Source organism: Giraffa tippelskirchi, chromosome 12 (assembly GCF_054371585.1).
Source record: "Giraffa tippelskirchi isolate mGirTip1 chromosome 12, T2T-mGirTip1v1.2.pri, whole genome shotgun sequence".
In the NCBI taxonomy this organism is placed as follows: Eukaryota; Metazoa; Chordata; class Mammalia; order Artiodactyla; family Giraffidae; genus Giraffa; species Giraffa tippelskirchi.
In genome coordinates, this window is record NC_137286.1 from 95,279,503 (window position 1) to 95,292,939 (window position 13,437).

Sequence of the window (13,437 nt, forward strand, 5' to 3'; positions counted from 1 at the left end):
CACTACACAGCATTGAGTAGAGCTTCCTGTGCTATGCAATAGGTTCTCATTAGTTATCTATTTTTAAATCTTTCATTGGTGTATGCATGTATGTGTGTGTGTAGGGAGCTTTCAGGAAATGTAAAAAAATAGATTTCTGTTGTACATAATTGTTTTAAAAATAGTCAGAACTTTACTGTAGGTGGAGGGTGGTCATTTTCATAGTGAAAAAAATCAGTAACCACTCATTAGAAAATATTTCTTAAGTGACTACTGTCACTCATTGAAAAGGTGACAAGGAATACTTATTGTTTTTCCCACTACATAAATATCTAATGCCTTAGTTATTATGAAAAATTTTAAATTAAACAGAAATCCTATAAAATGTCTAATACTGCATTGACAGAAACATTTTACTTGATTTTTAAGTTACTACATTTTTGTCATAAACAGACAAGCTAGAATTCTAAAGTTCTACATTTTTTACATCTTAATCTAAAACTAACATGTTATTGTTCTTTGGCACAGTTTCAAAACATGTACTTCCTTAATTGTATATTCCTGATTTTTTAATCTAAATGTTGAACTGATGATATCAGTTCAGTTCAGTTCAGTTCAGTCGCTCAGTCGTGTCCGACTCAAAACTATACTAATTTAAGCATTTTTAGATGCCTTCAAACTAAGCATATTTAATTATTGACTGTCCCTTTAAATCGGTTTTTTTAAAAGTGTGGTATGCTGACTATAATTGTAATAGATGGATTTTTATGAAAAGTTCCAATTTTGAATTCTCCCCTCTGTTGACTGATTCAGAAATTTCAGAGGCCTTTAAAAACAAAAAATTAAGGAACAATTCTAGGAGTCAAATTTTATGCAGACTTTTTTTAATTTCAGATTTCAGCTTTAGGGAGGAATTGAGACTCATTAGATTCTAAACACCTATGGTTTTATTTCTTCCAACCACTCTCCCCAACCACCCTACGTTAAATATCTTTTCCATCTCCCTTAACCATATGTCTAGGCGATATTCATCAATTTCCTGAAATTTTGAGGTTTAAAAAGTAGTCCCAGTTCACTTTAAAACATGAATATTACCATCAGTTTAACACTCTCCTCTTCCCAACAAAGGCTTAACACAGGGCTCAAAGGACCTGAAAACACTGATTTTTTTGCTTGTCCTTCAAGTCCAACACTGGAATGGAAGGAGGGACCTAGGCTTTTTCTTTTCTCCCCATTCCTTGGTTTCTGCAGGTGAGAAGGATGGCAGGAAATGTTTGTTAGAAGTCTTCTTTGCCTCCCTGGTACCCTGGTCACAGCTCTTGTTGGTTGTCTGCATCTTTAGCTTATCCTGAGTAGCCTATATGACAGGTCTTGACCCTCTGACTCTCCTGATGGATCCATGAGCTTTCCTCAGATGGCCCTGTATGCATAGTTCTCCAAGATCCAGCTCTTCCTAACATCTTCCAGTCTGTGAACTCTCGTAACCAGCCATTGGCCCCTTTAGGAGTCCTGTGACCCTAACAAGGACAGGAGAGCAAGATGGTGAAAGCCTGGTTTCTTCCTGTGGTGCGTGCTGGCTCCCCGGGAGATTCCAAACCCCGCTCCCTCTCCTGGTAGGAGGTCAGGCTGCTGCCAGCTGCCCAACTGATGAATCCTATTGTTTGTCTCTTTTCCCTGAAGTCCTAGACCCAGGGAGAGATGAACAAGCCAAGGGTTTGGGAAGATGACCCAGCAGGGATTAAGATGCCATCTTCTCCTTTTAGACATGCCCCATCTTTATGAGGGATTTTCTTGGAATCTCCTGCACTTGACTGAGGGGGGGGGGGGGTGCTGATGTGACCACTCCCATCTCTCCCGCTGGCTTTCCTAACTGGCACCCAAACTGGAGTGCCCTGAGTTTATGGCTCGCTGGCCCCTTCTTCCTAGTGTTCTCTTTGTACAGACACGGGCAGGAGTGGCAGGTGGTTGCTGACAGATATGGTCTTCATACCTCTTGTGCTGTGTACATGCTCAGTTGCTCAGTCGTGTCTGATTCTTTTGCGACCCCATGGACTGTATCCCACCAGGCTCCTTTGCCCATGGGATTCTCCAGGCAAGAATACTAAAGTGGGTTGCTGTTTCCTACTCCCAGGAATCTTTCAGATGCAGAGATCAAACCCACCTCTCCTGCACTGGCAGGCAGACTGTTTATCATTGCACCATTTGGGTAGGCCTGGTGCCTTCTATGGGTCCGGCATAATATGAGTCTCTACTGAGTGAAATCACTGCATTTAGATTTCTTTTTGAACAAAACCAGAATTTTGACCAGAGACTACTTCTTATGTCCCCAACTTATGGAGGGGGGTGAAAACCCACCAGCGAAGATAAAATCTTTTTGTTCTCTTTATATTCATTGACTTGGTGTCCCAGGATGGAATTCAGTGTTCCATCAAGAGACTTCCAAGGTCACACCCTTCAGCTAGCCTTGGGGCTGCCTTAACAAGCACTTGGAGTTTCCTAGGTGAAAAAGTGACTTGCTCTTTTGCTTGGGGTTATTTCCTCTTTGTGTAAGTACTGACAGTGAGAAAGGAGAGGCAAGAGGTCTGTTTTGCAGAATTACACTTTTTTTTTTACAGGAAATCGAGGCTGGTTAATTACAGCACCGGAGGGCTGCCTGCTGCATCTCATCCCCCACAGCTAGCTTCACGTGATGGGATGTAAGAGAACACTCAGCCTTGATGAAAACTGTTATGGGAAAGGTAGAAAAAAATAGTCAAAACTTCCAGGCATCCACAAATATTTTCAAAAGGAAGTTCTCTGACTCATTCGCACTGTGATCTTTCCGTTGTTGGTCCCCACAGTCTTACATCAATGCTTGTAATTAGACCTCCACCACCACGCTGAGAAACCATGTCATCTGTTTATAAACAGCAGAGAACAATTTTGAAATGTTCCCATTGTGGGAACAGCACAAACATTTTCTGACAGACGCTCCCTCAAGCTTTGTTCTCTTCAGTCTCTTTTAGTTAGCGTGAATCGTTGACTATCTGGATGTGTTTTCCAGCCAGTTAATAGCACCCTCTAGTTTTTCTCAAGGCTTGTTTCTTCTGAAATGTCAGTGAATGTTGCCAGAATAGAAGAAACTTGATATGTCACTAATGTGCTCGTGACAAATAGAAACCGGTAGTCCTCAAACATGTGGTGAAGGAGGAAGTGATCCAAACAGCTATGGGAAGTGATTCTCGAATCTGGTGCTTTGAAAACAAAAGATCCCAAAACCATCAGTCAAGAAGCACTAATTGACAGTCTTATTTACAGCTCAGGTTGAAAAAAAAACAAGAGGGCTGAGTCCTCAGTTTCATCAGGATCTCTGTTTTTTCCATACAGTTGTGCCTTTTGAAAGTCAGTAGTAAAATAATTTTTTGTGTGATGCAGAGAGTTAGATATTTAATGTCTATCCTCTGAACTTCGAGGAACTGTAATATATCTGAATTGTGAGTTTTTGTTTTGACTCTTCTTAGGAAATCTTCGAGGTCATCTCGTTCGAACTTTCAATTGAAGTGTCATGTTCTTGAATCCATCTAATAAGAACAGAGTCTGCTTGATATTAAGGAGCTCCAGGTTAAAATTGTGCTTTCTATTGAGCTGCTAACTGCTGCTTCAACACTCCTTTCCAGTGGTCCTCCTCCTGCCCTCACCAGGACTCACTGCTGATTAGTTAGCAGTGAGTCCTGGTGTCTTTACTCTTTTACATAATTATCCATAAAGTATTTGAAGTTATCTGTTTTGGTGACTGTTAATAATTCCATTTGGCTTTCCAACTGGGTAGAAGCAAAACAAGAGATATTATTTGTCTATAAAGGGAAATAAAATATAAACCCTTTTGTTGGTTAGCAGGTCTTTTAAATATATTTTATTTTAAAATACATACAAAAATTGAAAACGCCAGAATCACAAATTCATAGACCTGGAGTGACCTTTAGAGGTCAGTGAAACAGGTCTCCACTTATTGCTAGAATTTCCCTGGAGTGTGACTGATTTCTGGGGGCTTCCCTGCTGACTCAGTAGGTAAAGAATCCGCCTGCCGCACAGTAGACCTAGGTTCAATCTCTGGGTCTGGAAGATCCTCTAGAGAAGGGAATGGCAACACACCCCAGTATTCTTGGGGCTTTCCTGGTGGCTCAGATGGTAAAGAATCCATCTACAATGCAGGAGACCCAGGTTCTATACCTAGGTCAGGATCACTGCTAGAATTTCCCTGGAGTATGACTGGTTGGAATCTTAACCCTGAAAGGTGATCCATTCCAGTTTTGGGACAATTCTGATTGCCAGATGATCCCCCTTACATTGGGCAAGAAGATTCCTTTTTATATCTTTCATATCATAGATCCAACTTCTGCTTTCTGAGGCAGACCAAAGCAAGTGTGTGCAGGACAGTTTTTCATCTCTCACAGCGTCTATTGCGATGACTGATTTTCATAGGATTTTGATAATTCAAACAGGAAGAGTAGTGTCTGGCTTATTTATACCATTAAGGTAGAATTATACTTCTTGTAGGATTCTGTCCATAGAATTCTGTGATAATCCAAACCTTTCCTTTTTAAAGTGAGATAATTAAAATCTAGAGATATGGGGCTTCTGGCTAAGATTACAAAGCTGATTACTAGTTGAGCTGAGCCTCACTCACCTATGATTATCATTGTGCTTCTGAGGAAAGTTGACTTGAATGTATTTGTTCAAAGATTGCAATGCTTATATGGCCTCATCTCTGGGAATTGGCAAAGTTTTGAACAAAGCAAAACAAAGAAACTCCATTGTGAAATCTCTAGGAGCACTAGCTCTAGTCACATGGTCTTTTGGGGTCTTAATTCTCCTAGGTACTTTGCAGTTGCATGCTGGATTCTCAGACTGTACTCGGGTTTAGTAAGAAAAAGCAACACGAATGTGGGAGGGGAGAGTTTTTCCATGGGTGCTGAGCATTTTTCCTCATTTCCTCATTGGATAATATAAATTGTAAGTTTCCCACAAGCGCTAAAATCAGTGGCTGCATCACATCTTTTTCAGATCTGATACATTCCTCTCTTCAGAAGGAGAATGTGATCATTATCACCTCCCCAGTTATGCCCAATCTTATCTAGTTCTCAAGAGAGATTTACTTATGCAAGAAACCTCAAAAGGAAGATACAAACAACAAATCTAGAATAAAGCAAAGGTTTACAGCAGACTCTAAAACGCACTTTGTAATTACTTTAATTGAAATCAGTTCTTATCTGGGTTCTTAATTTAAATGTGACAAAATTTAACAATAAAACTTTATTAGTATCCTAAAATATTGCCAAGTTTTTCACTAAATAATTATGAGCATCAAGTCTAGTATACTTTTCTTTCAAAGTTTCATTGTAAAAATTTTCACAAACACATCTATCAGCAATATATCACAATTTCTTTATTTTTAATCAATCTCTCATAATTTTACTGCCTTAACATTAAGTTGTACCACTACTTAATCTCAGTTTTTTCTCCCCCTAGGGCACAGATATATAAAATGTTGACAAACACGTACACTCATATAGTACTAGCACGATCGGCATATAGGACAAAGTATCACCCAGCAAGCCAAATTGGCCTTTGCTAGTTTTTATAAACAGTTTCATTATAACAAAGCCACACTCATTCATTTATTGTTGCTGTTGCTCAGTTGCTAACTCATGTCCGACTCTTTGCCACTCCATGGACTACAGCACGCCAGGCTTCCCCATCCTTCACTAACTCCCAGAGGTTGCCCAAGTTCATGTCAGTGATGCTATCCAACCACTGCAAAGCCTAAATAATTTATTTTCTGGCCCTTTACAAAGTATGATGGTAGTTTAGATTGTTATAGATGTACTTTATTAAATCAAGACAATTTCCTTCTAGTCATACTTTACAGAAACCTTTTGTCATGAATGAATGTTGAATTTGGTCAAATGAATTAACTGCACCTATTGTAAAGATTTATTGCATCTAATGAAAAGATATTTTTCCCCAAAAAATCTATTGATGTAATAAATTACATTGATTAATTCTTAAATATTGAAACAACCTTGCATTTTTAGGAAAAATGGCATTTGGTCATGATTTATTATCAACTTTATATGTTACTATATTTAATTTACTAGTATTTGTTGAGGATTTTGTGCATATTCATAAGGATTATTAGTGTATAGTTTTCTTTGTATTATTTTTGTCTAACTTTTTATAAGAATAATACATGCTTTTAAACATCTTTTTCCTTGTAATTTTGTATTTCATTAGCACTGGCATTATTTCTTTCTCAAATATTTGGTAGAATCACCATGAAAAACTAGACCTGAATTTTTCTTTGTTGGAAGGTTTTTAACTGAATTCACTTTCTTTAATGAATATAGGATAATTCAGGTTACTCTGTGTCCTCTTTTGTGAGTTAGGCAGGTTTTGTCTTTCAGGGAAAATGTCCAATTCATTTAAGTTGTGATATTTATGAGTATCAATTAGTTCCCTTTATTCACTTGTTCTCCTTATAAAATCTGTAAGAGCTATATTCATTCCCATCTTTCATTTCTGATATTGATCATCTCTTCTCTCTTTTTTCTTGATCAATTCTAGCTAGAATTTTTTCAATTTTATTGACCATTTCAAAGAACTAGATTCTGTTTTCATTGATTTTTCTCGTTTCATATTTTAAAATGTATTGATTTCTGCTCTTATTTTTTTTTTTAATGTTCTTCCTTCTGCCTGTTTTAGGTTTAATTTGCTCTTCTTTTCATAGTGTCACAGTTAAAGCTGAGATCACTGATTTGAGACCTTTACTGTTCTCTAATTAAGCATTCTACTCTAAGTACTGTGGTAACTGCATCACAGAATTTTTAGTTGTATTTTCATTTGTAATCATTTCAGAATATTTTCTAATCATTCTGTAAATTTCCCTTTAACCAAAAGTTATCATAAGCATATTATTTAATTGCAAAATATTTGGAGATTTCAAGATACAATTTATTATTGATTTGTTCTTTACTATGGCCTATCAAAGGATTGTCATGCAGTTATGTTTTGCACTTTTATCCTATTCATCCATCTCTTTTAAATAGTAAATATTTAAACATTGCAAAATGTATAAATATGTTGAAGTTATATAGTCTGTCTTGGTAAATGTTCCATGTGCACTTGACAAAAAAAGTGTCTTCTGCTGTTAGACTGTTGACAGTGTTGTTCAGAATTTCTATGTTCTTTCTTTAATTTATTTTTTAACTGGATATAATAGTTTTACAATGTTGTATTAGTTTCTGTTGTACAACAACAGGAATCAGTCATATGTATACATATAGCCCTTCCCTCATAAGCCCCACCCCCATCCCACCCTCTAGGTCGCCACAGAGCACTCAGCTGAGCTCCCTGTGCTATATAGCAGCTTCCCACTAGCTATCTGTTTCACACATGGTAAATATGTTTATATGTCTATGCTACTCTTCCAAATCATCCCACCTTTCCCTCCCCCCTACTGTGTCCACAAATCCATTCTCTACCTCTGCATCTCTATTCCTGCCTTGCAGATAGGTTCATCAGTACCATCTTTCTGGAACTTCTATATTGTTACTAAACTTCTGCCTACTGGTTCATGTACTTTTAGAGAGGAATAGTTAAGTCTCTAACTATAATTGCACCTTGCTCTATTTATGTTTAAGTTCTATGACATCTTGCATTATCAGGTTATTTTGTCAGCTGCATTTATATTTAGGACTTATCTGTTTTCTCAGAGATTTGACCTTTTTATCCTTATGTTTTATTCCTGTGCACACATAGTAATACTTCTTTTGAAATATATCTAGTCTCACATTAATATAACCATGTATCATTGTTATTCATTTATGTTTGGCCTATCGAAGGATTGTCATGCAGTTATGTTTTCACTTTTATCCTATTCATCCATCTCTTTTAAAAGTATGTTTAGACTTTATCCTTCATCCAATGCAGTTTTTAATATTGGCAGATTTTAAATCTACCCCACTGTTTTTCCTATTTGCCCCATCTGTTGTATTTTTCCTTTTTTTTCTGCCTGTTTTTGGATTGCATTTTATAACACCATGTTTATTTATATTTTTGACTCTTCATTTATGCATTTAAACATATTTTGAGAGAATGCATTAGGATTTACAACATAAAATTTAATTTGTCACAGTCTAACTTAAAATCATATTTAGCTTTACATGTAGTGTAAGGACCTTGTGGTACTCTATTTCTCGTTCCTCTTTCTCATCTTCTGCGCTGTTGTCATGAGTTTTGCTTTTACATATGTCATAAACCACTGTGCAGTGCTGATATTTTTGTTTTGCCTTGGGCAGTCAATTATCTGTTAGAGCAATTCAAAATAAGAAAAACATCTTTTACATTGATTTTCATTTTAGTAATTTCTGAATAGAGATCTTCATTTCTTTTTATAAGCCTAAATGTCTATCAGTGATGTTCTGCTTTAAAAAATAACCCTTTAGCATTTCTTGGAGCATGGGTCTCTATCAGAATTTTTGATTGTCTGAAACAAGTTTTTCATTCTCCTTCATTTATTAGAGATATTTGTACTGTGTGTAGAATTCTGGATTGACTTTTTCTCCTTTCAGCACTTTAATGATATCACTCTGCATGGTTTCAGACAATCCATTTGATATCAGTTCTGTATTTTTTCCTTATATGCAATGTGTCCTTTATTTCCACCAAATCCCTTTTCCTGACGCCTTTAATATTTTTTATCTTTTTTTGAACAGGTTGGGTATGATGTGTCACAGTGTGCATGCGCTTGTATGTGTGTGTGCATGGGTGTGTATTTTGTTAGGGTGTTTATTTATACCTATGTAGAAGGCTAGACAGAAGTGTATAGCATTTATGCCTGAAAATGGCTATGCCTCTTCGGTCAGGACATTAGTGCAGGCATTTGAGGCAGTAGAGTCAGAAGCTGAGCTGGATTTGTGTTTCATTGTTGCTGCAGTCAGTTTCAGGCCACCATATACAAAGACTGCAAGTCCTTGTACCCCTCTCTCCAGTTCATGGGCTTCCCACGTGGCTCAGTGGTAAATAATCTGCCTGCTAACACAAGAGGCCTGGGTATGATCCCTAGGTCAGGAAGATCCCCTAGAGAAGATTGGCAACCCACTGCAGTATTCTGCCTGGGAAATCCCATGGACAGAGCACCCTCGTGGGCTACAGTCCATGAGGTCACAAAAGAGTCAGACATGATTTAGTAACTAAACAACAACAACCTCAATTCACACGTTGAAATCCTAACCCATAGTGTGATGGTTTTTGGAGGTGGAGCCTTTGGGAAGCACCTGGGTCATGAGGGTGTAGTCCTCACGAATGGGATTAGTGCCCTTAAAAGAACAGACCAGAGAGCTAGCTCACTCTTTTTCTACCAAGTGAGGACACAAAGAAAGGTCAGAAGTCTATGACATGAAACAGGACTCTCACCAGAGCCTGACCGTGACACTCTGACCTTAGATTGTAGCCCCCAGAACTATGAGAAGTAAATTTCTGTTGTTTATAAGACAGCACATCTGGAGTGCTTTGTTATAGCAGCCTGGACAGATAAAACAGTTGGGAAAGATAATTATTCTCAGAATTCCTGCTCCACCCCAGCTTCTAGCCTTCCTCCAGTACCTGTGCCCCTGAGGGAGCTTCTGTCCAGGTGTTTGTGATCCTCTAGTGGTTGACAGCTTCTGCTTCTTACTGGGTGTTTACCAGCCTGGTGATGTGAGTCAGAAAGCCTGTCTGTTTTCCAGGTCTAGGGTCCGACTTAGGTAAGCCTATCCCTGGCCATCAGGGAGCATCTCAATGATCCAAACCTTCCTTGTCATGGTGGTAAAACTGTGCAGGTTGCATGCAGAAGGGTTTCCCAACCTTCCCCCATTGGTAGGAAGCATCTAAGGATATTGGTATAAATGTTAGTCCCAGTTCTATTTCCTGCTTCTCCCAGAGGACTGATGTGTTCTGCTTCTTGGGGTGCAGGAGCCTGGATAAAGCTTTGTGCTTCCTCCCAGCAAGTGAGTGGACACCCTCCTCGTATCTGTGTCCCAGGGGTTCTGTCCTCTCTCAGCAGCTCACGCTCAGCTTTTAGAAATTTGTTTAAGAAGCTTTTCTGAACTTGTATTAATCTCTTGTGTTGATATGGTGCCATGTCTCTCACCTGCCACCTGACCCAGGGGAGCTAATGCTCTCCTTGTCGCTCTCTTTGCAGCAACTGTTTTCTTTGACGTATAGGCTCCCTGGTTTCTCACCTATCTGACAGATTCATGAAAAAATATGATTCGATATTTATATGACTTTTCCTTGCTTTTAGTGTAGGACAGATATAAAACTCTCTGCTACCTACATTGGTATCAAACTATCATTATCATAAAAGAGTCTAGTTGTTTTCTTGTTTTAATGTAGTTTTAAAATCACATTTATCCTTTTCATATTTCCTGATTCTAGATATCTTCATATTTTCCCTTCTCATTATTAGGCTCTAAAAATAGATTTATAAAATTTTAATAAGATTTTGGAAATAGAATAAAGATATATAATGATATGTTATAAGTAATTTCTAATATTTGAAAATAAAATATTTCCTATTAAAAACATGACCATAATGAAAGGAAAGGGATTTTCATTTTCTCTGGATATAGCTTTAGAGCTATTGCTAGAAGTATGAATGTTATAACCGTTTTTTGAACAGAAGTGAAATCAGATCTCTGAAGGTGCCAACTGCTTACAAAAGCACAACAAAATACCCTGGTCAATGGTATTAAGCCAGTTATGTTCAGTAGATGTAAGAGATGCAAGTTCAGCCCCTGGGTTGGAGAGATTCCCGGGAGTTTGCCTGGGAAGTCCTATGAACAGAAGCGTCTGGTGGGCTACAGTCCATGGGGTTGCAAAGAGTCAGACATGGCTGAGCACACATACATTCACTAGACACAGTTTTGAGTCATTTTGGCTTGGGGGGAAAAATGTCTTCAAGTATCTGTTTACAAATGACCATTATGATATTTTCCGTGAGAAAGATATAGAGGTAGAGAGGAATTCCAGTTTGATTCAAAATTTCACAATCTTCTGAATTTATCAAATGAATAAAAAGAAAGTGAAGCTGCCTCAACAGAATTCTCTACAAATTAGCTTAGAATCCTGAAAGTTTTATAATCTGACTGGGGCTCAATTATTACTACCTATAAAAATAGATGTTGTGTTAGAGTGACTATATAGTCTCCTGAAGTTCCAAGATTCTCTGATTCCTAATTATGTATCTCTGTTTCTAATGATTTGATTGAAAAACCACTCTTACATGAATCTTTCTATAACTGCAGGTTTTATATGGGGAGAGATTAAACAAATGTGGGATGGTGGACTTCAAGATTACATCCATGATTGGTGGAATTTAATGGATTTTGTGATGAACTCCTTATACCTAGCAACAATCTCCTTGAAAATCGTTGCATTTGTAAAGGTAACTATAATTTACGTTATTGGTAAAGCAAAAGTTCTGTTAAGTACTGATAATATTCCATTGTTATTATTTTTATTAATAATGCTGCCTAGGGCATTATCTGTATGTGAAATTCATCATCTCATGACTTTCCTGAGAGATAGGAATAAAATACATAGATAATACACAGCTTATAGTCATAAAACAAATTTTAATAGACATTTAGAAATTGTCACCCAATTTTCTGGTATCTACATTGAATGATGCTTAAAAGTGATTCACAATAGCTGCTCTCAATTCTAATCCTTTCCATTTCTAATGAAATTCTACCTCAAACACTGTTCAAATTTTTGCAACCAGAATCTATTTTTATCAGTTATAACTAACTGATAAAATTACACAGACAGATCAAAATATTACTCTCTTAAAGCATTGAAATTATTATTTCAGTTTAAACTAATATAGTTTGATATAATTGGAGCAGAATATAATTCTTTCTCCTCACCCCATTCAACATGACAGTGCTGAAATCTCACACACCCATTCCACCCCCACATTTCATTCAGCATCAATCTCATCCCAAACCACATAATTTATATAAAACGTTTTTGTTCTGCAGTGACAACTGAGATTATTTTGTACTTGAGGGGATGTTTTTTAAACCAAAGTATGATCGTGTCCTCCTTCCTGCCTTTCTTTTCACTCCTTCCTTTTCTCTTGCTTTTTAAAAAATGTGTGTCAAAATGATGAGTGAATTAGGAAAACATAAAGTGTTTAATTGGACTGTACATGAATAATTCATGCGATCTAATGATCTGAGCTAGGAAATGCTAACACAAAAGTGAACTCTCATTCATTTAGTCTTGTTCTAAGTCGGCTCGTGAAACGTTCAGCTGTAACGGGGTCAAAATTGCCCAAAGTCGTTTCCTGAATTGTTCAATTAAAATGTTTCCAGCACTCATCAAAACATTCAGAAAAAATATTTTCTGCCAATGTCATGGAAAACTAGCTATGTTTTAAGAATGGAAATGATTTGATAATTTTTTTCTATCTGCATTAAGAATAAATTACCCTGGGACTTTCTGAAGATGACAGAAAATACTGTGTTAACCAAGGAAGTTTTGCATCTGTGTAGGAGATGGATATCTATTTTGAAGTGCATATCTTCCCAATTCTTTCCTCTGTCATAATGCTTAAGTATATCTATAAAGTTGTTTTGGACATCTTTCTCCCAAAAAGTAATATATCTGTTTTTTTGTGACCACGTGCAGTTATAAAATTCTAGTTCTACATGACATATCAATTCTTCTCATACTTTCAGGTGCTAAGAATCACCTGATGAGCTAGCTAAAACAGATCCCTTTTCTCCATTCCCATGGATCAGGAGTATTAGGCAGGGGCCTAAATTTGCATTTATTGCAAATTCATCGGCTAATTTTGAAGTAAATGGTCTAAGGAAGACATCATGAATAGCCCTGGGCTGAAAAATTCTATTTAGCAGCTCAAAGAATATGGGTTTTATGCCAAAAGGAGCCTCTCTCGTATAATATTTATATTAAGAAACAATTTTATAGATCTCATTTATATGATATTTACTTATAGTATATATATATATTTTATATATAAGAACTCTGGTATATACTACATACAGTTATATAAATTAATGAACACCTGTGTATTGGGGGCCTCAGTGGTTTCAGATACTGGGTTTGAATTTTCATAAAATGAGGTAAATTCTTTATGTGGAATATCTGTTTTCATACTAAAATATAAACATTGTTCCTTATACTGTAACATGGGAAAATTTATGTTAAAAATTCAACTAGGGACTACCCTGGTGGTCCAGTAATTAAGACTCCACACTTCCAATGCAGGGGGCATGGGTTCAATCTCTGATAGGGAAACTAAGATCCTGCATTTTTCATATGGCTAATAAAAAAAAAATTCAACTTACCCCAAGTGATGAAGAAGAAAGAAAAGAGAAGGGAAAAAAGATGAAAAAGTACGTAGAAATA

General features: G+C 36.9%; 1 protein-coding gene across 8 annotated transcripts in view; it reads left to right on the forward strand.

The window, feature by feature from the left end:
* TRPC4 (transient receptor potential cation channel subfamily C member 4) overlaps nt 1–13,437 on the forward strand; it is a 196,269-nt gene that overhangs the window by 152,236 nt on the left and 30,596 nt on the right. For all 8 annotated transcript variants that reach the window (XM_081551738.1, XM_081551735.1, XM_081551736.1 and 5 more), the window contains one exon: nt 11,304–11,443. In XM_081551738.1, coding sequence (XP_081407864.1) covers nt 11,304–11,443 — 140 coding nt within the window. The remainder of the gene's footprint in view (nt 1–11,303; nt 11,444–13,437) is intronic.